The sequence below is a fragment of the Akebia trifoliata genome, chromosome 3 (genome assembly GCF_017979445.1).
Source record: "Akebia trifoliata isolate Shusen 1 chromosome 3, ASM1797944v1, whole genome shotgun sequence".
NCBI classification, from domain to species: Eukaryota; Viridiplantae; Streptophyta; class Magnoliopsida; order Ranunculales; family Lardizabalaceae; genus Akebia; species Akebia trifoliata.
Genome location: NC_141377.1, coordinates 51,022,649 through 51,048,402, shown reverse-complemented (window position 1 = coordinate 51,048,402; position 25,754 = coordinate 51,022,649). Strand labels below are relative to the sequence as shown.

At 36.8% G+C, this 25,754-nt stretch overlaps 1 protein-coding gene and 1 pseudogene across 1 annotated transcript; both read left to right on the top strand.

Moving 5' to 3' along the window:
* The first annotated feature begins 17,105 nt into the window (after positions 1-17,105).
* On the top strand, positions 17,106-17,867 carry LOC147407777 (protein LYK5 pseudogene; annotated as a pseudogene).
* A 5,185-nt stretch (positions 17,868-23,052) lies between these two features.
* Positions 23,053-25,240, top strand: LOC147407776 (protein LYK5-like). Its single transcript, XM_086436527.1, has one exon. It carries the CDS (start codon positions 23,111-23,113, stop codon positions 25,067-25,069), a length of 1,959 nt encoding a protein of 652 aa, XP_086292653.1. The 5' UTR covers positions 23,053-23,110; the 3' UTR covers positions 25,070-25,240.
* Positions 25,241-25,754: the final 514 nt, after the last annotated feature.

The window sequence follows — 25,754 nt, the reverse complement described above, 5'->3', positions numbered from 1 at the left end:
TGTTAGGTGGAATAAGAATTGTGGAGAAGAGGGTGAGATGACAGTGGTAGACAGATGTTCGAATTTTAATGAAATAATGGTGGGGCCCAGAGAAGAGGTTTGGGTTGCAACTTCTGCGGCAGATTTGGATTTAAATCCTTATGGACATTTCAAGCCCATGGATCAGCCTATCCATTATGATCACAGTATGTTGGGGGGACCCTTGATGGACCTAGGTCAAGTATCTCTATTTTCCTTGGGTGAACAGGACTGTTTGACGGGATGGGCTTTGGACACAAAGAGTTACAAGGGGGAAATTGAGGCACAAACAGAGAAAGAAGCCACAAAAGTGGGGGTTAGAGGGCAAACTCAGGGAGATTGTTCAGGTGCAGGCAGTTATACTCTAAGTACTCTGTCAACTGCGGTAGATGATACAGATGAGATGTTTAAGGATGGAAGCGAGGAATTGGAGCTGAATAAGAAGAGGGAACTACATTCGAATGGTTCTATTACACTGATTTCTAAGTCTTGGGACAGTATGAGTAACAATCTTTGGGATTATCTTGGGGTGTCGCTTGATCCAGGGAGCTCGAACAATCTGAGCTTGTGGAAGGATAGTCGAGGAGAAATTTCTAGAGAAGGTATTTCTTACTGTTCTACGTTTCCAATAGCTTTCATTCTCACTACTTCTTTGAACAACTCATTATTGGTTTTTCGTATGGGTTTTGCTGGGGCATCCTATTGTTTTTCTATGTTCCCTTGGCATGATGTTAACAGGTTTCAACCTCCTTTAGCCTTGATTAATTCTCCCCAGAACAGTGAGTTCTCTCAAGAGGAGGATAGTTTGAGGGAGAGCAGTCTAGATGTCCCTCGTCTTTTTTCATCGACGGTTCCCTTGACTCAGATCCATGATGAGGTGACTGGGTTGAATCAGACAGAAGGGTATTTTGATGGACATTGGGTTGACAGAGGGTTGGAAGACCCAAACTCAGTCCAGATGAAGGAATTGTTAGTGCAAACGGAGATGGAAACAGTTGAATGGTTGGTGAGCCAAGCCTTGAGTATGGTGGAGGAATTTAGAATAATACCTGAGACAAATGATAAGGATTGTTCGCTTATTTTGAGAGTAGTTATAGGAGATTCGAGGGATAGAGCTCTTCTTGAAGCAGAGTTGCAGGAGCTGAGCAAGGAGAGTGGAGTGGGTGTTGATGAATTGGGTATAGTTGGTTCAGACAGCCAGGAAATTCAAACTTTCAGGGATGGTCAATCGAATGAGGTGGTTGTGGTGGCCCCTATGGACTCAGTAAAGAGGCTTTCTAGGCCAAAAATGGCCAAGGAGGTGGAATAACTTAGAGGTGGTTTGTGGTTTAGGTCGGGGTTCTTATTTAGGTTTCTATGTCGATTAGGATTTTGTCTTGGAATGTGAGAGGATTGGGGGATAGAATGAAGAGAGCTGCTGTGAAAGCTTTTATTAGTTCAAAAAGGCCGACATTAGTCGCTATTCAAGAGTCGAAGCTAGCGGTTTGTGAGGATAAAGTGATTAAGGAGTTGTGGAGGGGGGATATTGGTTGGGTTGCTCTTCCAGCTATTGGGAGTGCGGGTGGCATAATTTTGATGTGGAACAAGGATTTGATTCAAGTAATTGACAAATTAGTTGGGGCTTTCTCCATCTCGATTCTCTGCAAGTACGTGGATGAGGATTTTCAATGGGTTTTCTCAGGAGTTTATGGCCCCACTATGAGTAGGGAGAGATACCAATTTTGGGAAGAATTGGAGGATATAGCAGGCTATTGGGATAAGCCTTGGGTTCTGGGTGGGGACTTCAATGTTATCAGATTCACTAATGAAAATAATGGGGGACAAAGAATCACTAAGGGGATGAGGGACTTTAATGCTTTTGTTAATAGATTTGCCTTAATGGATTTACCCTTGTTAGGTAGAAGGTTTACTTGGTCTAATAATCAAGCTAATCCTAGGATGTCCAGATTAGATAGATTTTTGGTGGGTGGGGATTGGGAGGAGAAGTTTCGTAACGTGGTGCACACGGCAGCTCCCAGTTTAGTTTCGGATCACACTCCTATTATTATTGAGGCGGGGCAATCTAGAAATAATCCAATTCCCTTTCATTTTGAGAATATGTGGCTTATTCACCCAAATTTTACAGATCTTGTCAAAAATTGGTGGAGGGAGTGTCCAACGGTGGGGTATCCAGGGGTGGTCTTCAAGAACAAGCTCAAATATCTGAAAGAGAAACTGAAAGAGTGGAACAAGGAAGTAGTGGGGAGGGTAGATTTGAGAAAGAGGGAGATCCTCAAGGAAATGGAGGTCCTAGATTCCAAGGAGGAAGTGGGGGAGTTAGAGATAGATGAAAGAGTGAAAAGATCGGAGCTTAAGTTAGAATTCCAAAGAGTAGCTTTAATGGAAGAGATAAGTTGGCGGCAAAAATCGAGGATTAAGTGGCTTAAAGAGGGTGATAATAACACTAAGTTTTTTCATAAGATGGCCAATTATCACAGAAAAAATAATCAAATAGCTAACTTGATGATCAACGGGACTATGGTAGAAGGAGAAGAGGGTATTCGAGAGGGGGTAGTGGGCTACTACAAAGAGCTTTATAGGGAAAGAGAGGACAAGAGACCTCGTCCTGATAATCTCGAATTCAACAAGTTAACTCATGAAGAAAGGGTGAGGTTGGAAAGGCAGATTGGGGAGGATGAAGTGAGATTGGTTGTTGCTTCCATGGGTGGAAACAAAGCACCGGGGCCAGATGGTTTTACAATGGAATTTTTCAAACATTGTTGGGAGATTGTAGCCGAGGATTTCATGAAGGTGGTTTGGGAGTTACAGGAAAAAGATTGTTTAGAGTATGCCCTTAATAATACCTTTGTGGCCTTGATTCCCAAAAGAATGGGGGCGATTGACTTGAATGATTTTAGGCCCATTAGTTTAGTGGGATCGGTGTACAAGATTATCTCCAAGGTGCTGGCAAACAGATTGAAAGAAGTCTTGAAGAATTTAATTGGTCCTGAACAAGGTGCGTTCCTTAGGGGAAGACAAATTCTAGATGGGGTGTTAATGGCTAATGAATGTCTAGATTCTAGGATTAAGGATAAGAAGGTGGGGCTCATAGGAAAAATTGATATGCAAAAAGCTTACGATCATGTGAGTTGGGATTTTTTGGAGTATATGTTAGGTAGGATGGGCTTTGGTGACAAGTGGATTAGGTGGGTGATGAAATGTGTTACTTCGGTTTCTTTTTCTATATTAGTTAATGGGAGTCCGGCAGGATATTTTAGGAGCTCCAGGGGTTTGAGACAGGGTGATCCGTTATCCCCATTTTTATTCCTTATAGTGACAGAAGCTTTTGGGAAATTGTTCAGGAGGGGGGTTGAGATAGGAAGGTTATCCGGTTTTAGAGTTAACAGTGAGGGTCCGTTGATTTCGCACTTGCAGTTCGCAGATGACACCTTAGTGTTCTTAGATTCTTCTAGAGAACAAGTTAGAGTCCTTCGGGTTTTATTGTGCTGTTTTGAAGCAATTTCAGGACTTCATGTCAATTTGCAGAAAAGTAAGTTGTTTGGGGTTGGTGAGGTTGTTAACCTGCTAGTCTTAGCAGCTACTTTGGGGTGCAGCAGTGATACGCTTCCTTCTTCCTATTTAGGTTTACCTTTAGGAGCGCCGTATTGTAGTAAAAATATTTGGGAGGGAGTGATCGAGAAAATGGAAAAGAAATTGAGTACTTGGAAGGCAAAGTATCTTTCCAAAGGGGGTAAGGTTACATTGATCAAAAGTACTTTAACGAGTATTCCGATTTACTTCTTATCCCTTTTTTCGTTGCCTAAGTCGGTGGAAGTTAAGATTGAAAGACTCATGAAGAATTTTCTGTGGAATGATAATAACGGTGGTAGAAAGTATCATTTGGTGAATTGGAAAATGGTTTGCACCCCAAAGAAGAATGGAGGCTTGGGGATTAGAGGGCTAAGACTAACAAATAAAGCTCTCTTGGGCAAGTGGCTTTGGCGGTTCGGGGAAGAAAGAGACAACTTGTGGAGGAAGGTGGTTCGGGCTAAATATGGAGAGAAGAGGTTTGGTTGGTATAGTAAGGAGGCTAGAGGAACTTATGGGTGTAGTGTGTGGAGAGGTATTATGAAGGGTGTTGATAAGTTTGATAGGGAGATTAAATTCAAAGTTGGGTTGGGAGACAAGGTTAGATTTTGGGAGGATCTTTGGTGTGGAACTTCATCTCTGTCTATCCAATTTCCATCTTTGTACGCTTGCTCTTTGAAAAAAAATAACACAGTCCAGCAGTGTCTGATTCGAGACGGGAACACGAATTCTTGGGATCTGGGATTTAGGAGGAATTTCAATGATTGGGAATTGACGGAGGTCACATCTCTTCTAGATCTCCTTAATTCGATTCAATTCAGAGAGAACGAGCAGGACAGAAGAGAATGGTTCAAGGCTAAGGATAAGAAATTTTCTGTTAAGTCTTTCTATGATTGTTTGCTTCCGTTGCATGAGGTATCTTTTTCTCCATCTATCATTTGGTCAACTCTTGTTCCTTCTAAGGTGTCTTTCTTTTTATGGCTTGCTTCATTGGGTAGAATCTTAACCTTAGATAATTTGATCTATCGGGGGTGGATTACCCCAAACTTTTGTCATCTTTGTTTGAGGGATGGGGAGTCAACCAACCACATTCTTATTCATTGTTCTTTCGCCCGTATTATTTGGATGTTCTTCTTATCTCGTTTCCAGGTGGATTGGGTTCTTCCATTTTCTATCTTTGGGCTTTTAGAGAGTTGGAGTTTCAATATCTTCTCTGCTAGAAAGAGGCATCTTTGGACTATCCTTCCATTCGCCATTGCTTGGGGTCTTTGGAAAGAGCGTAACAACAGGGTGTTCCATAACAAGGAAAGCTTGCCTCATACGGTGATTTTAGAGACTCTGGGATTTCTTTTCTTCTGGTCAAAGATGAGTAAAGATTTTGAGGGATTGAGCTTCCAAGACTTTATTTTTAATTGGGATATGGTTTGTGAACCATAGCCTCCCGTCGGGCGTGTTTTATTTTTTGTATTTTCTCTTTCTTGTTTTTATGGTTTTGTTTTTTGGGGGCTATCTCAGCCTCCTCTTATCCTTTTTCTTTCATTAATAAAATTTATATTTATCAAAAAAAAAGTTCATAGTGAGAGTTGATTTTAACTTTCGAGTTTGATAGATCTTGATATTTAGGGATGAATGAAGAGCAGAGGATGATAATTAGGCTTTCATTGCAAAAAAACCCCTAATTCATGGAGAGAGAGAGAGAGAGAGAGAGAGAGATGGGCAAGTCATTTATTGTGACTGTGGTTGGGAAAAAGAAGAAATACAGTGATGGTTGGAGAAAAAGAAAAAGGACGTGATGAGAGAGAGAACTTTGATGGAGAGCATGAGGCATGGGTTGCAGTTGAGTTCATGGAACATCGATTGTTCTCACCTTTAGAGGTAAATGTTGAAATATGGAAACGATAAATTAAATTGAGAATTGGTAAATTGTCAACTCGCACAAGTTAGTAGCTCCCGTATGCAACAACCACGTATCAAACATACCCTAGGTTTACTCCATTGACCATAAATGAATATTACATTTTATTTTCTTGATTTAATAAGAGAACCGCTATAAACACATCAACTTTTACTTATAATACACCAAACTACACGAAAATAATTGTTTAATTTTCAAAGCATTGGTGTGTCATACGTAAAAAAAAAATGGTGTGCCAATAGAATCTCTCTTTAATATTGATATTTTGTTTTTTCCCAAATTTTGAGTTAGTAAGTATTAAAAGAGCATTTTTTTTTTTTTAAGAATTAAACTTAAATCGTCAAGAAAACACAACATTCTTATATACTGTCAAATGGTAAACCTAAGTTTACATTTTGCGAGGGGGTAAATCTAATATCACCAATTTAACAAGTAGGGGCTGATTTACAGTGGGGGTTGTGGGGGCACTTGCCCCACAAGAATTTTCAAAGTATATAGAGTAGTGAGCTATTGCAACAGATTTTAGCAGCGGATAAAAAAATATGTCACAATTGCCCTTATAACTAATTTTTTTTCACTCTTAGTTGTCCCTCACATTTTTTTTTTACTCTTGGTTGCCCCCACATGAGCAAAATCTTGGCTCTGCCCTGTTAACAAGGGTGTATTTCTAAAATATCTTACAAATAAAAATAGGGCAATGATATATTTATACTATAATGTTGTGGCAATATCACAGCCCTAAATATGTTTATACAAAATTATTAAATTCTCCAAATTTGCATAAAGGAAACCAAAGCTACTGTTGAACACACATTTTTCAATAGTGAAGAAAATCTATTCCAAAAAAACATGTGTTCAACCCGTGTTAGCAATTTGGAATATGGCAAAAATTTGATACTGGAAAATTTTGAGTTTTATTCGATTTTGGGTGGCAAAAAATCAGTCAAACATTAGATAAACGAGAAACAACAGTATATGCTTTATACATGTTTCATAAGACACATAAAAAATACAAAAGCAAATAATTCAGTACATTTCGAAAGGGAACCTATGTGGTAATATAATTATCACAAGTATGTGAACTATGACTCTAGAAGCTAAAATACATGGCAAACATAAAATAGATTAGAACCCAAAAAATAATTAATTCCTCCTCCACTTAAACAATTATAATGATTTAATTATCAATCTAAAATCCAATAAAAGATTTACAATATTTTAGTAAAATTCTTAATCGTCCAATTCCTTAAGGAGATTTGAACTATCAGAAACATCTAAACTTAATATATATATATAACTTAGATCTCAAAGTAACCATTGAAAGAATCCAAGACATAATAAATAAATAAATAAAAATCCAACAAAATATATGAATATCCCTTGAACTCGAATGAATGAGAAGAAAAACAGAAAAGTGCATATTTTTGTTGTTAAGATAAAGAAAATATAAAAGGAGAATTAATAATAAAAAAATTTAAAGAGTTGCATATATCGATTCAATTTTAGTTCTTCTCTACAAATCTGGATAGATAAATTTGATTTCAGATCTACTTGTTTGTTGTTTTCAAGTTTGATTTTTTTATCAATTTACAAAAGAGAGAGTGTGTATCAGAGAGAGAGAGAGACCTATTTGGATGGATAATCAGAGAGTGGAGAGATTTAAAAGTCCAACTGATGGAGGAGAATGGAGATTCGTTAATAACTTAGTTTAATGTCATTTTTTCCCTCGAATATTACAATATTCATAAAAAAAATTCATTTTGTCGTAAAAATATGTTAATTTATCGAATCATTCAAGTATTCAAAAGAATAATACTTTATAGAAAAAATAAATTCACGAATTTTTCGTGAACAAAACAACATATTGCAAAGAGTGTTGATAATATTACGCCTTTTTGGAGGAACGCCCCTGACACCCTTTTTCTCTCTCCTACTTATAGTGAAAAAAAAAAGATTTTTTTTTTATCTGATCACCTTGTGACATTAAAAAACATGATCCGATGAAATAAGATTGTAGAGGATAAAATTTGAACTTAAAAAAAAAAAAAAAATTTAATAGTTATTTTTCACCGTTGAAATTTATTTTTAAATTTGAGTGTTCAGTAGCCATTCGTTTTCAGCACCTAGGATCAAGTTTGAATTTTTTTATTTTTTTTAATATAAACATTTTCATGAAATCTAGAAGGTTGTGTTGTTGGATTGTCAATGTGATAATCAATGTGAGCTCAACAACCCTTTTCAAGACTTGAAATCTTAAAAAATAAATATGTGGGTAGAGAATGTGCAGACAAGAGAGAGAAGCTTTCTCTCTATTGCTGATGTCATTTGCGCCCCATGTCAAACATCTGTTGGGCTGTGAACAAGCACATTAGGAGGCGTCAAGCGTGTGGAAAAAGGCGTTATATTATCAAAATTCTATAGCTACCAAGGTGTTCAACACGTTATGCTGCATTAAATACATTTTAGACATTGAATTTCCTACCAAAAATGCCCTAAAAACTTCTTTTTTAAGTAATGATGCCCTCAAATGCTTATTTCCAAAGTCTATTTATTGCAACTTAACGTGTGCCCACATGTTAACATAACCTTTTATTTATAAAGTTTTTTGAATAAATAGATAAATTGACAAAATTGAAAAAATGCATGTTGAATTAGCATTTTTTAACATCTTTCTACGTCTAGCTTAACAATTATCAAATTTGAGCCAAAAACATGCATGTTCAATAGACATTTTCACAGCCATTTTCCGTGCGACATGCTCCTACAATTTAAGGGGAGAACAATCACTCATTGGTATTTCAGGTTTTGGTGGCACACACTCCACATATGATTTTGAAGTATGTAAAGTGAGAACAAAACGACTTGAAAACACAAAACATAAAAATAAAAATCGAAAGGACTTCAAATGCAATTATGGACAATTTGGATATCAAATAACAATGTTGTTCAACTTGGATGAGAATGATTCTGCATTTCTACCCCAAATGCATATATTATCCCAAAAAAGGAACAACCATAAGAAAATTACGATTTTTGTACGGACAAATGATATTGCTCCCACTTTTCAAGCTTCATAGTCATGTACACGGAGAGGGTGTGTTGCCAGAACCTAAACTATTGAGTGATTGTTCTCCCTCCAAGTAGGGTTGGCAATGGATTGAATAATATTCACTTACCCGACTCATCTAACCCAAATTATTTAGGTAAAGGTGCAATAGATAGATTAGTTCATAATTATTTTATCCGAATTTTTTTAGGTTATGTTTGGATTGAGGGAAGTGGAAAGAAGAGAAACTCGTTAAAGAGAAGAGAAGGGAAGGGAAGGAAAGAGAAGAGAAATTCAATTTCTCTCCACTCTGTTTGGATTGATAGGAGAGAACTTAGGACAACTTTGAAATTTTAAAATATCTTAACAGAGATTTAGGAGCAGAGTTGGAATTATAAAATATTTTAAAAGAGTTTTTCTACATTTCTCTCCCCTTCTCTTCACTTCTGAAGAGAAGGAAAACTCATATTTTTTTCTTTCCTCTTCTCCCCAATTCTTTTCTCTTTTATTCTCTTCACACAATAATCCAAACAAGAGAAATAGAGAGAAACTCATTTATTTTCTCTCATCTTCTCTTCTTTTAGGTAGGTTTTTCAAGGAAAGAAATTTATCTATAGAAAGTTCTCGAAAACCTTAAAAGACCTAAAGTACTTAAATCCTAGCCATCAAAATAAATGATTGAATAAAATGGTGAGAGACTGCCAACTTGTGGGTATTTTCTAGTATGACTTGAGAGGACGGAGCACCTAACCTATCTGAAATTTTTTTCTTTGGTCAATAGAGATGGCCTTGTTTGACTAATATATCTTTTGACTTGTATCAAATACGAATGCTCTCTTTCTAGTTTCTTCTTCTTCGTTACAAATACGAATGCTTTTCCATAGCCAATAGTCCAAGGAACACACACTCCCCCTTCTTCTTAGTCTAGCCCACCTTTGAATGCGTAGCTGGTTATTATGTCACGGGCAGGCTTGGTTTTCTACATTACACTAAAGAAATTGGCACATACGTAGTTCATTATCACTAATTCGTAATCATCCTTTGTGAAATGGACTTTTCTAATTTCAATTCATGATTGAGATTCTCCATCAATATGATCATTAGAATTTGAGGAAAAATGCAGGTTTCCTAGAGATCAATTCCTATCTTATAGGGATTAATAATACACTTTTTTTTAGGGATATATATATATATATATATCAATGTATATATGGGGGCGGTTCAAGGGCCATATGAGAAAACATATGAAAAAACTTTCGTTTTTCAAAATAAGAGTTAGAGGTTTTGGATTGAGCTGATTTTTTGCAAGGATGGTCACTATGATGAAAAGATCATCCTCACAAAAAATCAGCTCAATCAGAAACTTCTAAATCCATCAAAAGTGATTTACAAATTAGTGATAAAAATTGGAAAAAAAATTGACGGTCCACATTCTAAATCACTTTTAATGGGGTTAGAAGTTTCAGATTGGGCTGATTTTTTTTTTTTTTGGATGATCTTCCCATCATAGAGATCATCCTCACAAAAAATCAGCTCAATCCAAAATTTCTAACCCATATTTTAAAATTTTATAAAAAACGAAAGTTTTTACATATGTTTTCTCATATGGCCCTTGTACCTGACCCTATATATATATAGGTCCCATTCCCTGGCTAACGCTTTGCCCAACCGTTTGGCAAACTGTTTTGGACTGTTCGATCTAACGTGATTTGACGGAGACGATTTAATTTCGACGGAATATAAATTTATACATATATTACTGCGCCGTCCCTCAATATTTTATATAATTAGTGCTACCTCCCTGTTATCTTAAAACCAAACGAAACAGAATAAAACTCTCTCTTGTCTCTCTCGCTGAAACGCTCTGTATCTCATCCTCTCTCGTTGAAACCCTCTCTTTCACGAAGTTGCCTCGGAGCTCGCTGCAACTCTCTCTCTCTCACGATTGAAGGAGGATCACCCATTTTCTTCTTCACGGCCTCATAACCAACAAAGATCCAGAAAAAAAAGAAAAAATGAATCAAAAACAGAAATTAAACGAGAGAGACCTTCAAACCCATTCTCTCTTCTAACTGATTTTCTGCTTCTCTCCACCAAAAATCAGAGATATTGCTTGCTCTGCTCCGATGATTTACAAGAATACATGTTTGTATATATAGAGAGGGTTAAGTTGAATGAGAGAGAGAGAGAGAGAGAGAGAGGGAGCTGCAACACGATCGAGAGAAAGAGAGGGAGTTTGAGCAAACGAGAGATAGAGAGAGTGGGTTGAGCGGGGAGAAAGAGAAGAGAGAACAGACCTCCCTCTCTCTTCTTTTGGGTTTTAAGTTGGGAGGGAGTTAACACTAAATAACTAAAGATTAAAGGAGGGCGCTGTAAAAACGTGATAATTTATAATTTAACGTAAAATAGATTTCGGCCGTTGAATTGTGTCCGATCGAACAGCCCAAAACTGTTTGCCAAACGGTTGGGAAAAGCGTTAGCCAGGGAACGGGACCCATATATATATATATATATATATATATATATATATATATATATATATATATGGGAAATGTTCAGCACCCTAAGTTTTACCACACACTTTAACAAACGTTTTTTGTCCTACATGGGTTAGAAGTTTTGGAATGAGCTGATTTTTGGTGAGGATGATCTCTATGATTAGAAGATCATCTTCCCCAAAAATCAGCCCATTCCGAAATGTTTAGCCCCATGTTTACATGTTGAAAAATTGTGGACCATCCATTTTTTGTAAATTAATTTTGACGGGGTTAGAAGTTTTGGAATGAGCTGATTTTTGGTGAGGATGATCTCCTCACCATAGAGATCATCCTCACCAAAAATCAGCTCATTCCGAAACTTCTAACTCATATAAGACAAAACGCGTTTGTTAAAATGTGTGGTAAAACTTAGGGTGCCGAACGGGACCCTATATATATATATATATAGGGGGGCGTTCAATGGCCAACTTTTTAGCAAGCTTTTTGGCAAAACATTTTTCAAAACATGAGTTAGAGGTTTTGGAATGGGCTGATTTTTGGTGAGGATGATCTCTATGGTGAGGAGATCATCATCACCAAAAATCAGCCCATTCCAAAACTTCTAACCCCATCAAAAACAGTTTACAAAAAATGGACGGTCCACGATTTTTCAGCTGGTAAACATGGGTTAGAAGTTTTGGAATGGGCTGATTTTTGGTGAGGATGATCTACTCACCGTAGAGATTATCCTCACCAAAAATCAGCCCATTCCAAAACCTCTAACCCATGTTTTGAAAGATGTTTTGCCAAAAAGTTTGCTAAAAAGTTTGCCCTTGAACGCTACCCATATATATATATATATATATATATATATATATGGGTCCCGTTCGCCACCCTTAGTTTTACCACACACTTTAACAAACGCGTTTTGTCTTACATGGGTTAGAAGTTTCGGAATGAGCTGATTTTTGGTGAGGATGATCTTTATGGTGAGGAGATCATCCTCACCAAAAATCAGCTCATTCCAAAACTTCTAACCCCATCAAAATTGATTTACAAAAAATGGACGATCCACGATTTTTCAACGTGTAAACATGGGGTTAAACATTTCGGAATGGGCTGATTTTTGGGGAGGATGATCTTCTAATCATAGAGATCATCCTCACCAAAAATCAGCTCATTCCAAAACTTCTAACCCATGTAAGACAAAAAACGTTTGTTAAAGTGTGTGGTAAAACTTAGGGTGCTGAACATTTCCCTATATATATAGGGTCCCGTTCAGCACCCTAAGTTTTACCACACACTTTAACAAACGCGTTTTGTCTTACATGGGTTAGAAGTTTCGGAATGAGCTGATTTTTGGTGAGGATGATCTCTATGGTGAGGAGATCATCCTCACCAAAAATCAGCTCATTCCAAAACTTCTAACCCCATCAAAATTGATTTACAAAAAATGGACGGTCCACGATTTTTCAACGTGTAAACATGGGGCTAAACATTTCGGAATGGGCTAATTTTGGGGAGTATGATCTTCTAATCATAGAGATCATCCTCACCAAAAATCAGCTTATTCCAAAACTTCTAACCCATGTAGGACAAAAAACGTTTGTTAAAGTGTGTGGTAAAACTTAGGGTGCTGAACATTTCCCATATATATATATATATATGGGTCACGTTCAAGGGCCAACTGTTTGGCAAAACATTTTTCAAAACATGGGTTAGCGGTTTTGGAATTGGCTGATTTTTGGTGAGGATGATCTCTACAGTGAGGAGATCATCCTCACCAAAAATCAGTCCAATCCAAAACTTCTAACCCATGTTTACAAGTTGAAAAATCGTGGACCGTCCATTTTTTGTAAACTATTTTTGATGGGGTTAGAAGTTTTGGAATGGGCTGATTTTTGGTGAGGATGATCTCCTCACCGCAAAGATCATCCTCACCAAAAATCATCCCGTTCCAAAACTTCTAACTCATGTTTGAAAAATGTTTTGCCAAAAAGTTTGCTAAAAGTTGGCCCTTGAATGCCACCCTATATATATATATATGAGTCCCTATCCGTGGCCAACAGTTTGGCAAACATTTTGGCAAACACTTTTTCAAAACATGGGTTAGAGGTCTTGGAATGGGTTGATTTTTGGTGAGGATGATCTTACGGTGAGGAGATCATCCTCACCAAAAATCAGCTCATTCCAAAACTTCTAGCCCCATTTTACAAGTTGAAAAATCGTGAACCGTCCATTTTTTGTAAACCATTTTTGATGAGGTTAGAAGTTTTGGAATGGGCTGATTTTTGGTGATGATGATCTCCTCACCATAGAGATCATCCTCACCAAAAATCAGCCCATTCCAAGACCTCTAACCCATGTTTTGAAAAATGTGTTTGCCAAAATGTTTGCCAAACTGTTGGCCATTGAACGCTACTCTATATATATATATATATAGGGTCACGTTCCTAAGACTCATATTGAGACTCACATTGCGACACACCGTTTTGTCTTATATGGGCAAAAATGTTTGGAATGAGCTGATTTTTTGTGAGGATGATCTCTGTGATGAGGGGATCATCCTGGCAAAAAATCATCCCATTCCAAAACTTCTAACCCCATCAAAATTGATTTACAAAAATTGGACGGTCTATAATTTTTCAACAAAAATTAGACGGTCTAGAAGTTTCAAAATGAGCTGATTTTTGGCAAGGATGATCTCCTCACCATAGAGATCATCCTCACAAAAATCAGCCCATTCCAAATATTTTTGCCCATATAAGACAAAACGGTGTGTCGCAATGTGAGTCCCAATATGAGTCTTAAGAACGCTGTTCATATATATATATATATATATATATATATATATATATATATATATATATATAGGGTCACGTTCCTAAGACTCATATTGAGACTCACATTGCGACACACCGTTTTGTCTTATATGGGCAAAAATGTTTGGAATGAGCTGATTTTTTGTGAGGATGATCTCTGTGATGAGGGGATCATCCTGGCAAAAAATCATCTCATTCCAAAACTTCTAACCCCATCAAAATTGATTTACAAAAATTGGACGGTCTATAATTTTTCAACAAAAATTGGACGGTCTAGAAGCTTCATAATGAGCTGATTTTTGGCAAGGATGATCTCCTCACCATAGAGATCATCCTCACAAAAAATCAGCCCATTCCAAATATTTTTGCCCATATAAGACAAAACGGTGTGTCGCAATGTGAGTCCCAATATGAGTCTTAGGAACGCTGTTCATATATATATATATATATATATGGGTCGGGTTCATGTGACAAATTCCAACACAAAGATCTAGACAAATCATTTAGACCGTCGGATGGGTCAAGATCCAACGATGCATATATATTAAATGGCATATGATGAATTGATTCACTTAAAACTTTTTCAAATTACAACTACCTCCCTGCAACCACACAACCCCAAATATTGCTCTACAATGACAATAGTCACTCTCTTCTCTGTGACTTCATCTCAAATGATGAATTCGGTGATTTCACTTGAAATTTCAACTCTAAATTCTAAATGGGTTTGGAAAACATCTAACTTTTAAGTCTCCGATCGTTTGATCTTCATCCTCAAAAAAAAGAAAATGATCTTTTTCGCTTTAAACGATCATGAAAATCTGTCTCAAAGACCTAATTATCCTCATTGTGGAATTTCATCAAAAATTTATGATTACTCGTCGAGTTTTCATTTTTTTTCTTGCTGGATTAATGACTAAATCTATTAGTTTTCAAATCAATTTATTTAATAGCTTCTTCACTTTTCCAATTTGAGTTTCTTACAATTCATTTATGTTTGTGGTTGATTCTTTTAAAATTTTAAATTTGGCTAAAAACATGGTCTTTTGGGGTGATTTAGGCTTGGGAAACATTTCCACAACCAGGCAGTTCTAAACGAATGGTCTTTTGGGTTTGCAGATGGGGTTTGAATGCCGGCCATGGTATAGGTTTTAGATTCAGATGATTATTTGGACGTAGTATTTTTTTCCTTCAGCTAAGCCATCATCGTCGTCACCTGAGTTACAATCGTCAAAAATCACAGAGAGGGGGAGAGGGTTGAAGGAGAGTGAAGAAAACGAGAGAGCTGCTTATTTAGGTTTGGGTATATTCGAGGAGGTGGTTGTAATTTACAATTTTTTTAAGTAAAATCACTTTGACTATGGTTTTACACGATTTCCACCGTTGACTTTTGACAGATCCAACGGACATGACATTTTATCCAAGACTTTGTATAGGACTTTGTCTGTTGATCCCTTCCCATATATATATATATATATATCCCGTTCAGCACCAAACATTTTGACCAGCATTTTAGCCAACCATTTTTGTCCTACATGAGTTAGAAGTTTTGGAATGGGCTGATTTTTTGTGAGGATGATCTCTACGATGAGGAGATCATCCTCACTAAAAATCAGCCCATTCCAAAACTTCTAGCCCCATGTTTACAAGTTGAAAAATCGTTGACTGTCCATTTTTTGTAAACCATTTTTGATAGGGTTAGAAGTTTTGGTGAGGAGATCATCCTCACCAAAAATCAGCCCATTCCAAAACTTCTAACCTATGTTTTGAAAAATGTTTTGCCAAAATGTTTGGTGCTGAACATTTCCCTATATATATATACATATAGGGTGACGTTCCTACGACCCATATTGCGACTCACATTGCGACACCGTTTTTGTCTTATATGGGCAAAAAGGTTTGGAATGGGCTGATTTTTTGTGAGGATGATCCCTGTGATGAGGGGATCATCTTTGCAAAAAATCATCCCATTCGAAAACTTCTCACCCCATCAAAATTGATTTACAAAAATTGGATAGTCTAAAATTTTTCAACTTGTAAATATGGAGCTAGAAGTTTCATAATGAGCTGATTTTTGACAAGGATGATCTCCTCACCATAGAGATCATCCTCACAAAAAATCAGCCCATTCCAAACATTTTTTCCCATATAAGACAAAACACGATGTCGCAATGTGAGTAGCTTTATGTGTCTAGGGAACTCGACCCATATATATATATATATATATGTATGGATGTATTTTGGAATCCCAAACATGTCAAGGGTCATGTTGATGGAGACTCTTAGACCGTGGGTTAAGCCAACATTTTTCTTGTGAAAAAAGAAGAATAAGAAATTATGTACCCAATAAGACATGATTCAATCTAGGTCATATCCATTTTAGCCTCGCCCTTGGTTTTGGTGACACAAAGAGGGCTATTCACGAGGGTAGTGAGAGACAATAAATGGTTGGTACCTAAAGAATTCATAAACCTTAAAAACCTCATTATGAGTGTTGGGGAAATAAGAGTTCTTGGTCTTTCAAGAGAATGATTAATAGATTGTTGGAATAGAATGATCACTGAATATTTCTTCATGTCTGACTCGTAGGAGACTCTCTTCATCATGTTATCATGTTATTTATTGTGTCTTTTATCCCAACCATTGAATTAGGGTTTATCTAACAATTAAGATAGGTTATTGTTTTGTAGACCTATAAATATCAATTTTGAATTTTTTTTTATAAATATTAGAATTTTTTTTTCTGTTAGGATTCGAGAGAAGGGTGTACAACAATTTTAAGACTAGGTTTGAGATTAAAACTTGAGTGTTAGATTTTTTTTTTAATTCTCCTTTGACTTCTTAACGAAGAAGATTGGATCTATCGGTTAACGTATGCATCCTTGCTCAACCACATAAATTTTGATGTTCTTTATTGTTTTTATAATCATACTGAGCAAACATCTCCAAATTCACCCCCAACGTGGAATAATTCAACAAAAGAACGAAAGGAAAAAAAAAAAAAGTTGTTCATACTTATATCATTAATGACATAAATTGACACTACTTGCTTGAGAAGTGAGATGAAAAGACGCCAGAGAAAAATCTAAACCTTTTTTTCTTCCCAACCATGCTAATGACATGTAAAATTAAAAGACGAAATCAATACAAGATGGTCATGACGGTGGCACTTCCTGCAATTTTCTAATATAAAATAAGAACAAAAAGGATAGAAATCAAGAAAGAGAACCAGAGAAATCCCCAACTATACATCTGAAACCATGGAGTTATCCTCACAAGCTACTCTGTCTCTCTTCTTCATCTTCAATGTATCTCTGTTTTCTCTCTCTCACGCCCAACAATTTTACCTCGACAACAGACAGCTAGACTGCGAAAACAATTTCTTAACAAATGGGTACGTCTGCACTGGCCCTCAAGCATTTTGTGTTTCCTATCTCACCTTCAGATCTCAGCCTCCCTTCTACGACTCTGCGGTCACTATCGGCAATCTCTTGGGCTCAAACCCATCTTCAATTGTCCAAATAAACAACATCCCAAACTTCGAAAAGATTCCACCTGAAACCAATATCATAGTTCCAGTAAATTGTTCTTGTTCAGGTAATTTCTACCAATTCAACACCTCCTACACCTTGAAATCCCAAACCGAGACATATTTCAGCGTTGCCAACAACACGTACCAAGGCCTCACCACTTGCCAAGCTTTGATGAACCAGAATCCTTATGATAGTAAAAATCTAAGCGTTGGATCGAAACTGTTGGTGCCATTGAGATGTGCTTGTCCAACTAAAAACCAGTTGGTTAGAGGTGTTAACTTCTTGCTTTCTTATTTGATCACATGGGGAGAGACTATTTCTTCAATTGGCGATACTTTTGGTGTAGATGCACAGAGCATTTATGATGCAAATGAGTTGTTTCCTGACGATGTGATTTACCCCTTTACATTCCTTTTGATTCCACTTAAAAACGAGCCGAAGATCCAAAATCCGATTGATCCTTTTTTATTCTATTTTTCCTGTTTGTGAGAATTATGTATGGAATTGGAAATGATGAGGCAAATACAAGCTATGTATGAACTACTTATGTGTCCCCCCTGATTGGATGGAGATTTTTCTAGAGGGTTTAGGAAAGGATTTATAAAAAAAAAGGACCCGGTATCCAATAATAGGATAGGTGTCTATGTGGCATGCTTTAATATTGTTGTTTAAAACACCTCGGACTTCTATCTAAACCGTTCATGTGACTCAATGCATTTGTTTCCTAATCAATTGTGCCATGTAGGCACCGTTCCTGTCAATAGAAATGGGATCCCCACTCTTTAAAAAAAAAAACGTTGGTGGTGATTGGGGCTTGGGATTTGAAATTGAAGGAAAATTGAGGTTAAGGCCAGCATACAAAATACAAGTTCCGTGTACACATATGGGCCGTGCCCATGTGTCACAGCCATACTAGAACAACAATGAAGGGGCTCGTGTGGTGCGCTAGTTCACGACCCAGCTAACGCAAGCCTTCCATGTGCCAAACTCGCACGAATGAAAAATATGCCAAGTCTTTTGATCATCTCCACAAGGAAATATCATAATATGAGACAATTAATATTGGACTTTATGGAGGCCCAAACCCGCATGAAGCCATGCTGAATTTGGCCGTGACACCATGGCACGTGTGGGGAAAAAGGCTTGTGTTTCCGGGCATGTTGGGTGATTCTTAAGATTTTTGGAATCTTCCTTAATCAATTTTGCACATGATTTTCTCTAAAAAAATTGTATCTTACGTGATGTTTAGAATATAATTTTCTTTTTAAAATAAAATGAGGGGTATGTCTCTTTACGAGCATTTGATCATTTTTACAAAAGTTGAGGATTTTTCAAAAAATATTTGGTATGATTTTAAATCAATGTTTTCTAGTCTTAGTTGAATTTTCTAAGCATATAATGATCTAAAGCAGCTCAGAAATTGCCTAAAAAGTACAAATGAGGGTTCTGAGAAAAGTAGTCCCATTTCCTTTTATCAACGAATAGAAGGTGGCATGTGCAAACGCACATGTATTAAAAAGGCTTTTTGGTAATTTAAAATATTGATTAAAGGATTTTTATATGTTAGATAGTAGAAAGGGGACATTTTTATAATTTTGAAAAGGAAAATGCTGAAATAAATCATTTCATAACCACACCATCCACCCATCCAAAGTGGGGTAATCAATACTTGTATCCCTCACTGACACTCTTCAATCTTCCATCTCCTCGTAGTCATCGTCAATTTCCTCTATCTTCATCCTCAGCATTGCTTGATTAGTGTTACTCCTCGGAACATTTAAAATTTCAATGAGTACATTGGCCTTTTGACCCGTGCTCGCATTTACAAGCCTTCCACTCTTCTCTACCCGATACACAAGTTCATCCCCCGCCTATCTCCGCAGCAATCTACGAATTTCATCTACCTTCTCTTTCTCTTTCCTGTATTTCATCATCAATGGATGCAATTTGTCTCTCAAATCATCCAATTCTTTCTGAAATTCGACTAGTCTAGCTGTCCTTCTCTTTCTCAAGAGCATGTAGTTCAACTTCTAATTGAATTCTCTTCCTTTCAAGGTTATCTATCTCTTTTGATTGGCTATCAAGCTGTACTCTCACATTTGCAAAAGCTTCATCAACTAGATCGATTGCCTTATCAGGGAGGTGACGACCCGTTACATATATATTCGATAACTGGGCAGCGACAATACGAGCTTGATCTTGAATCCTTACTCCATGATGACCTTCATACCTCTCTTTCAACCCTTTACACAGCCTTCTATTTATTCGTCTCTATATTTTGCACCAGCAACCAAAGCACCCATGTCCAAGCATCAGCAAAGTTTAAGATAATGGCGTTAGAGAGAAAAAATTATATGGTTTTTTTTTATATTTATGAGATTGAATTTGAGGGTATTTCCGTTACTTAATTAGTCTATCATGTAAGACCAAATTCAAATTCAGTATATATCATCATTTGGACAATTTAGGGGAGTAGTGTAGACACCCCAAATTATACCAGCCCAACCAAGAAAACTACTCTTGAACCTCGGACAAAGCCCACTATCAAGGTGCAAGACCCAAGGACAAGTGTAGACAACCCATATTTAAAATCAAAGCCCGAGAGCCCAAAAACCATTAATTTGGCCCATTGATCTCTTGCCCTGCCCAAAAAGTGCTATTTGGCATCCTCTCATTCATCCTCCCAAAATCTATGTCGATTTAACACTTAAGGAGGTTTGACCGAAAAGGTGGGCTTGAAGCCCTTTAACCATCTCATCATCTCCATCATACTTAAACAACTCACACACACGTACACCATGCATGACGAAGATATCCCCCTTTTTTGGGAGTGAATTACCAAGTTTCTATCCATGTTATGCATGCAACTTAAGGCCATGGTACTAAGTGAGTTCCATCTATGGCATATCCCAAAAATACCTAGGATAATATCTTTATTCTCATGCATGCATTTTCAAAGTGAAGACTTTCTTGGGATATCCTTTTTCATAGGATAACCTCTAAGTCTCACACTAACATCAAAGGTCCTTCATAGAGTGGGTACATTGCTTTACTTATTTGCACACACATTTAACATGCATCTTCTTTTATTTTATTTTTATTTATTTATTTATTTTCAAAATGGTCACATGAACAAGGTAACCACCTTATAGTGGAAATAATTGGGTGCTTAACACCTTACTCATTTTCTAACCGGACCTCTTTACCTAGATTCTAAGTAGACCATATCTTATCTATCAAAGAGGGTCACCACAATGCTTTTAAAAATCAATTTTTCATAATCTTATTAAGGTGTCCATTTACACTCATTTTCAAAAAAAAAAAAAAAAAAATTTATAGCAACTCTAAATAAAGTGGTAACAAGATTTTCTATAGTTGAAAATCACATCGCTATAGTATCTTTAATTTTATCAAAACTAGGAGAGTTACTGCAAAATTATACTTCTTTCTTTCATAAATACTCTCATTGTTCACATTAGGACATTCATGGGACTTGGAACCACTGAATCAAAGTGAGACTAGCTAAATACAAATTTAAGATCACTCGTAGATAAAAATTCAACATATTTATGCCTTACCACATTTCAAATATAAAGTATAAACCGTCATATGACGTTTCTTCTCTTCTTCTCTCTCACTTATTCGTTCTTTGAAAATAGAACTTCCTCATGCGAGAATCAAAAAAAAATAGTACTCTTGTTCCTTTAGTTCATATATTTGTTTTTCTTTAATTTTTAACTTGCGTTAAAAGTAATGTTATTAGATTAAATGATTCTTCTATATTTTTCTTTGATTTATGGAATTTTGAGTTCTTTTGAAGAAATGATTTTACATATATATATTTTTTTTTTGAAAAAAATATTAGAGGTAGAATGAAATTAGGGCTGGAAATGGGTCAGATCATATTCATTTACCCGATTGAACTGACTTAAAATATTCAAATATGGATATGAATTTTTTACCCAATTAAAAAATCAGAAATTTTACTTTTATTTGTTTACCTAAAGGGTTAAATGATAATTTCATATTAAATTGTATATAATCAAAATTTGGAGTTATTTGTGCATGAATATGTGATGAAGGGCGATCCAAAATGGTACTATAATAACGTTAGATGTCTACGTGACACATTTTTAATGTATCTCACACGTCAGACTACGTGCACAGCTGATTTAAGAGCCCTAACTGTTCTAAACCTTAAAAAAAATGTGTCATGTAGACACCTTACTTTATTATAGGAACGGGACACCGTTCTGTATCCTAACTGGTATGTGATCCCCTTTCCTCACGGGCCAAGAGAGGTGGCAATTGACCAGACTATTGACAAGACCAGAGTCAACGAGAGTCATTCTTCATAGTCTATCGTGTAGATTAGATTGTGGAAAAATGAAAAACGATGAGAAAGTTTCAACTAGTGGGTCCCACCAGGGGCCAAAGTCAAACATTCACTCCAACGGATGGGATGTATGGCCAAACATTCAAAACCCTTTTTTTCCAGTCTTGACATGCATCACATCAATGAATTTTTCTAATATGACTTAAAAGCAGCTTAACCAGTCTGACACGTTTTACTTTGGTCAACAGATTGAAATATCTGTTAAGACTTCTATCTCCTGTCTTTCTATTTCTTCATCTACCATCCTTTTCTGTGGTGCGTAACCAATACTCCAATCCAAGTCTCTCTCTCTCTCTCTCTCTCTCTCAATGTTTAGCTTAATTGGTGGTTTATCATGGATTTCAAGCCCATGGATCTTTTATAAATCAAAATATTTGTCAAAGCATATTCAAATTAGTGAGTTTAAATTTTAAGATACTAGATTGATCTAATTTTAATTTGTTCTAGTCCAGATTAGACTATAACAGGGCTGGCTGATTTTCAGCCCACAGATTAAATAACTAAAAAAAAAAAAAAAGGAATTATGGACCCAGCAGCACATGTTTCAATCTGGGCCGTCCATTCTTTGTCCTCACCTATGATTGGTGAATTAATAAAATTCACAGTTCGGATTTGGATATGCCTGTATTCGATTCAACACCTTTAATAGGGGCAATAAGAGTTTTGAAATTTTCAAGAACACAATTGTCCAATTTTCGGAATAGAATGAATTTTGGATCCTTCTTTGGGCCTCAGTTTACGGAGACTTTCCTTTATTGACCCCCAACAATGGATTTGGGTTTTAGGACTCTCGGAAAAGAAAAAAAAAAAAATATCTACAAAAGATAGGGAAGCCAAAATGACGATTGTACACAACTCGAACTCGAACAATCTACCATTGAGGACATAAATTATTAATGTATGCTTGGGAGGTCTAATAAAAAAGAAATATCAAAACATGTCTCAGATCATCTTTAATAATATCAAATGATTGTAATTTGATTAGTAAAATAAAAATAATTATTTTAATAATATATAAATTATTATTTTCAAAGTTAAATGTGCACAATTTGGAATTTAAAAAAAGAGAGAAGGAATACAAGGAATTGGAGGATTCCATGAACGAGGCCAAGTTGTCCGATTTGTTCAAGTTTTGAGAATGTCTCTGACGAGATTTAAAACTATGAGTGGGAAAGATACCAACTTTTTTTTAAGAAGTTAACGCGTAGAAAACTAAAGACCCTATCAACACAAGATGGTGACACTTAATACAATTTTCTAATATAAAATAAGAACAAAAAGTATAGAAATCAACAAAGAAGACGACTCCCACACCCCAACTAGACAATCAGAAACCATGGAGTTATCCTCACCAACTCCTCTGTCTCTCTCCTTCCTCTTCTTATTCTCCTTCTCCTTCTATGTATCTCTGTTCCCTCTCTCTCACTCCCAACAAACTTACATCAACAACAAACAACTAGATTGCTACAACTACAACAATGACTCCTTTACAAATGGGAACCTCTGCAATGGCCCTCAAACATCTTGTGTTTCTTATCTCACCTTCAGATCTCACCCTCCCTCCTACGACTCTGCGGTCGCTATTGGCAATCTCTTGGGCTCAGAACCATCTTCAATTTCCCAAATCAATAACATCACAGATTTCGAAAAGATTCCACTTGATACCAGGATCATAGTTCCTATAAATTGTTCTTGTTCGGGTAAGTTCTACCAAGGCAACTCCTCTTACACCTTGCAATCAGAAACCGAGACGTATTTGTCCGTCGCCAACAACACGTACCAAGGCCTCACTACTTGTCAAGCTTTGATGAATCAGAATCCTTATGATAGTAGAAAATTAACAGTAAAATTGAAACTTTTGGTTCCATTGAGATGTGCTTGTCCAAGTAGAAACCAAAATGTTAAAGGTGTTAAGTACTTGCTTTCTTATTTGATCACATGGGGAGAGACTATTTCTTCAATTGGTAATACTTTTGGTGTTGATGAACAGAGCATTTATGATGCAAATGAGTTGTCTTCCAGTGATCTGATTTTCCCCTTTACGCAGATTTTGGTTCCACTTAAAAATGAGCCGTTGAAGATCCAAAATCCGACCCCTCCACCATCATCACAGTCTCCACCGCCCACAATTGAGGAAACTAAGTCTTCCAAGAAATGGGTTTTTGTTGGAATTGGAATTGGAGTTGGCTCAATTGTTTTGGCCCTCTTTGGATTTTTGGTTTGGTTCTTGCTTCGTCGCCAACGTCAAAGCAAACCAATTCCACAAGTTCAAAAACTTAGTGATTCTGCTGGGTACACAGCAATACCTGGAAACAAATCCGGGTCTGTTTCTTCCGAAGGTGTTCGACATTTTGTCGATTCGCTAACTGTGTACAAGTTTGAAGAGTTACAAAGGGTAACTGGGTTTTTTGGTGAAGATTACAGAATTAGGGGTTCTGTGTATCATGGTGTGATTAGGGGTGATAATGCTGCTATAAAGAGGATGAAAGGGGATGTCACCAATGAAATTAACATATTGAAACAGATAAATCACTCCAATGTGATTAGGTTGTCTGGTTTCTGTGTCCATGAGGGGAACACTTACCTTGTTTATGAGTTTGCGGAGAATGGGTCGGTTAGCGATTGGCTTCACCAGAAGAAATATCAGACTCGATGTCTTGGATGGAAGCAGAGAGTTCAAATTGCCTATGATGTAGCAGATGGGCTTAATTATCTTCACAACTACACAAATCCTCCTTACATTCATAAGGACTTGAAGAGCAGTAACATTCTGTTAAATGGTAATTTTAGAGCCAAGATTGCAAATTTTGGCTTGGCAAGGACAGTGGACGATCAAGAAGACGGTGGTCTGCAATTGACGAGGCATGTAGTGGGTACTCAAGGTTATATGGCTCCGGAGTACATCGAAAATGGGGTGGTAACACCTAAACTAGATGTTTTTGCATTTGGGGTTGTGATGTTGGAGCTCTTGTCGGGAAGGGAAGCTGCTTCTGCTTCTGATGATGGAAAAGCAGCAGAGTGTTTGCTGTACATGTCGATAAAACAGGTGCTTGAAGGAGAGAATGTGAGAGAGAAGCTGAGAGGCTTCATTGACCAATCTCTAAAGCAAGAGTATCCCTTGGATTTGGCTTTCTCCATGGCACAACTGGCTATGAATTGTGTGGCTCAAGATTTAAATTCTCGTCCAACCATGGCCGATGTCTTCATGTCTCTGTCAAAGATTCTCTCTTCGTCACTGGATTGGGACCCATCAGATGAACTTGAACACTCAAGGTCACTCGGCCATGGCAGATAAGAAGGGTTCCTTCTTTTCTTTTTTTCCTGTTAATGGGAATTATATGTATGGAAATGGAAACTATTAGGCAAATATAAGCTATGTATTACTCATGTATTCTCTGTTGTACATGTGTACTCTAGTTACCGAAGATTTCAAATAAACTTGGATGGATTGCTGCCAACACTGAAACACTATCCTAGAACTTACCTATATCTGACTAATCTTTAGTATCAGCTTTCATGGCTCGACGATGATATTAGACAATCTACAGACGTAGAAACCATTCAATCTCCAGAGACATGGAGATCTTGTTATTAAAGATATGAGTAGTGGTAAGTAAAATTTTGCCTTACATCTTGTTGGTGATATGTGATGCTGGTGGTGCACAGTACAATGACAGGGTATAGAATTTACATCATCATGTTTGTTGCAGGATAACCATTTCACCTCTCTACAAATAGGAATCAGAGCACGATCTCCCTATTGACTTGATTTAGACAAGAAAGAAAAAAATCAAAATTGTCTCACTGAACAACACTCTCTCTATATATGGCATCGACATCCATCATCAACAGCCTTCATTACTTGGTGACAACCCGAGGCCTGCATTGTAAGCTAGGAATCCTTCAGTATTGCATGGGCATGTGGAAGGAATGAATCCAGGTAAATATGTATACCAAGACACGTGGAACTAAAGCAGGAC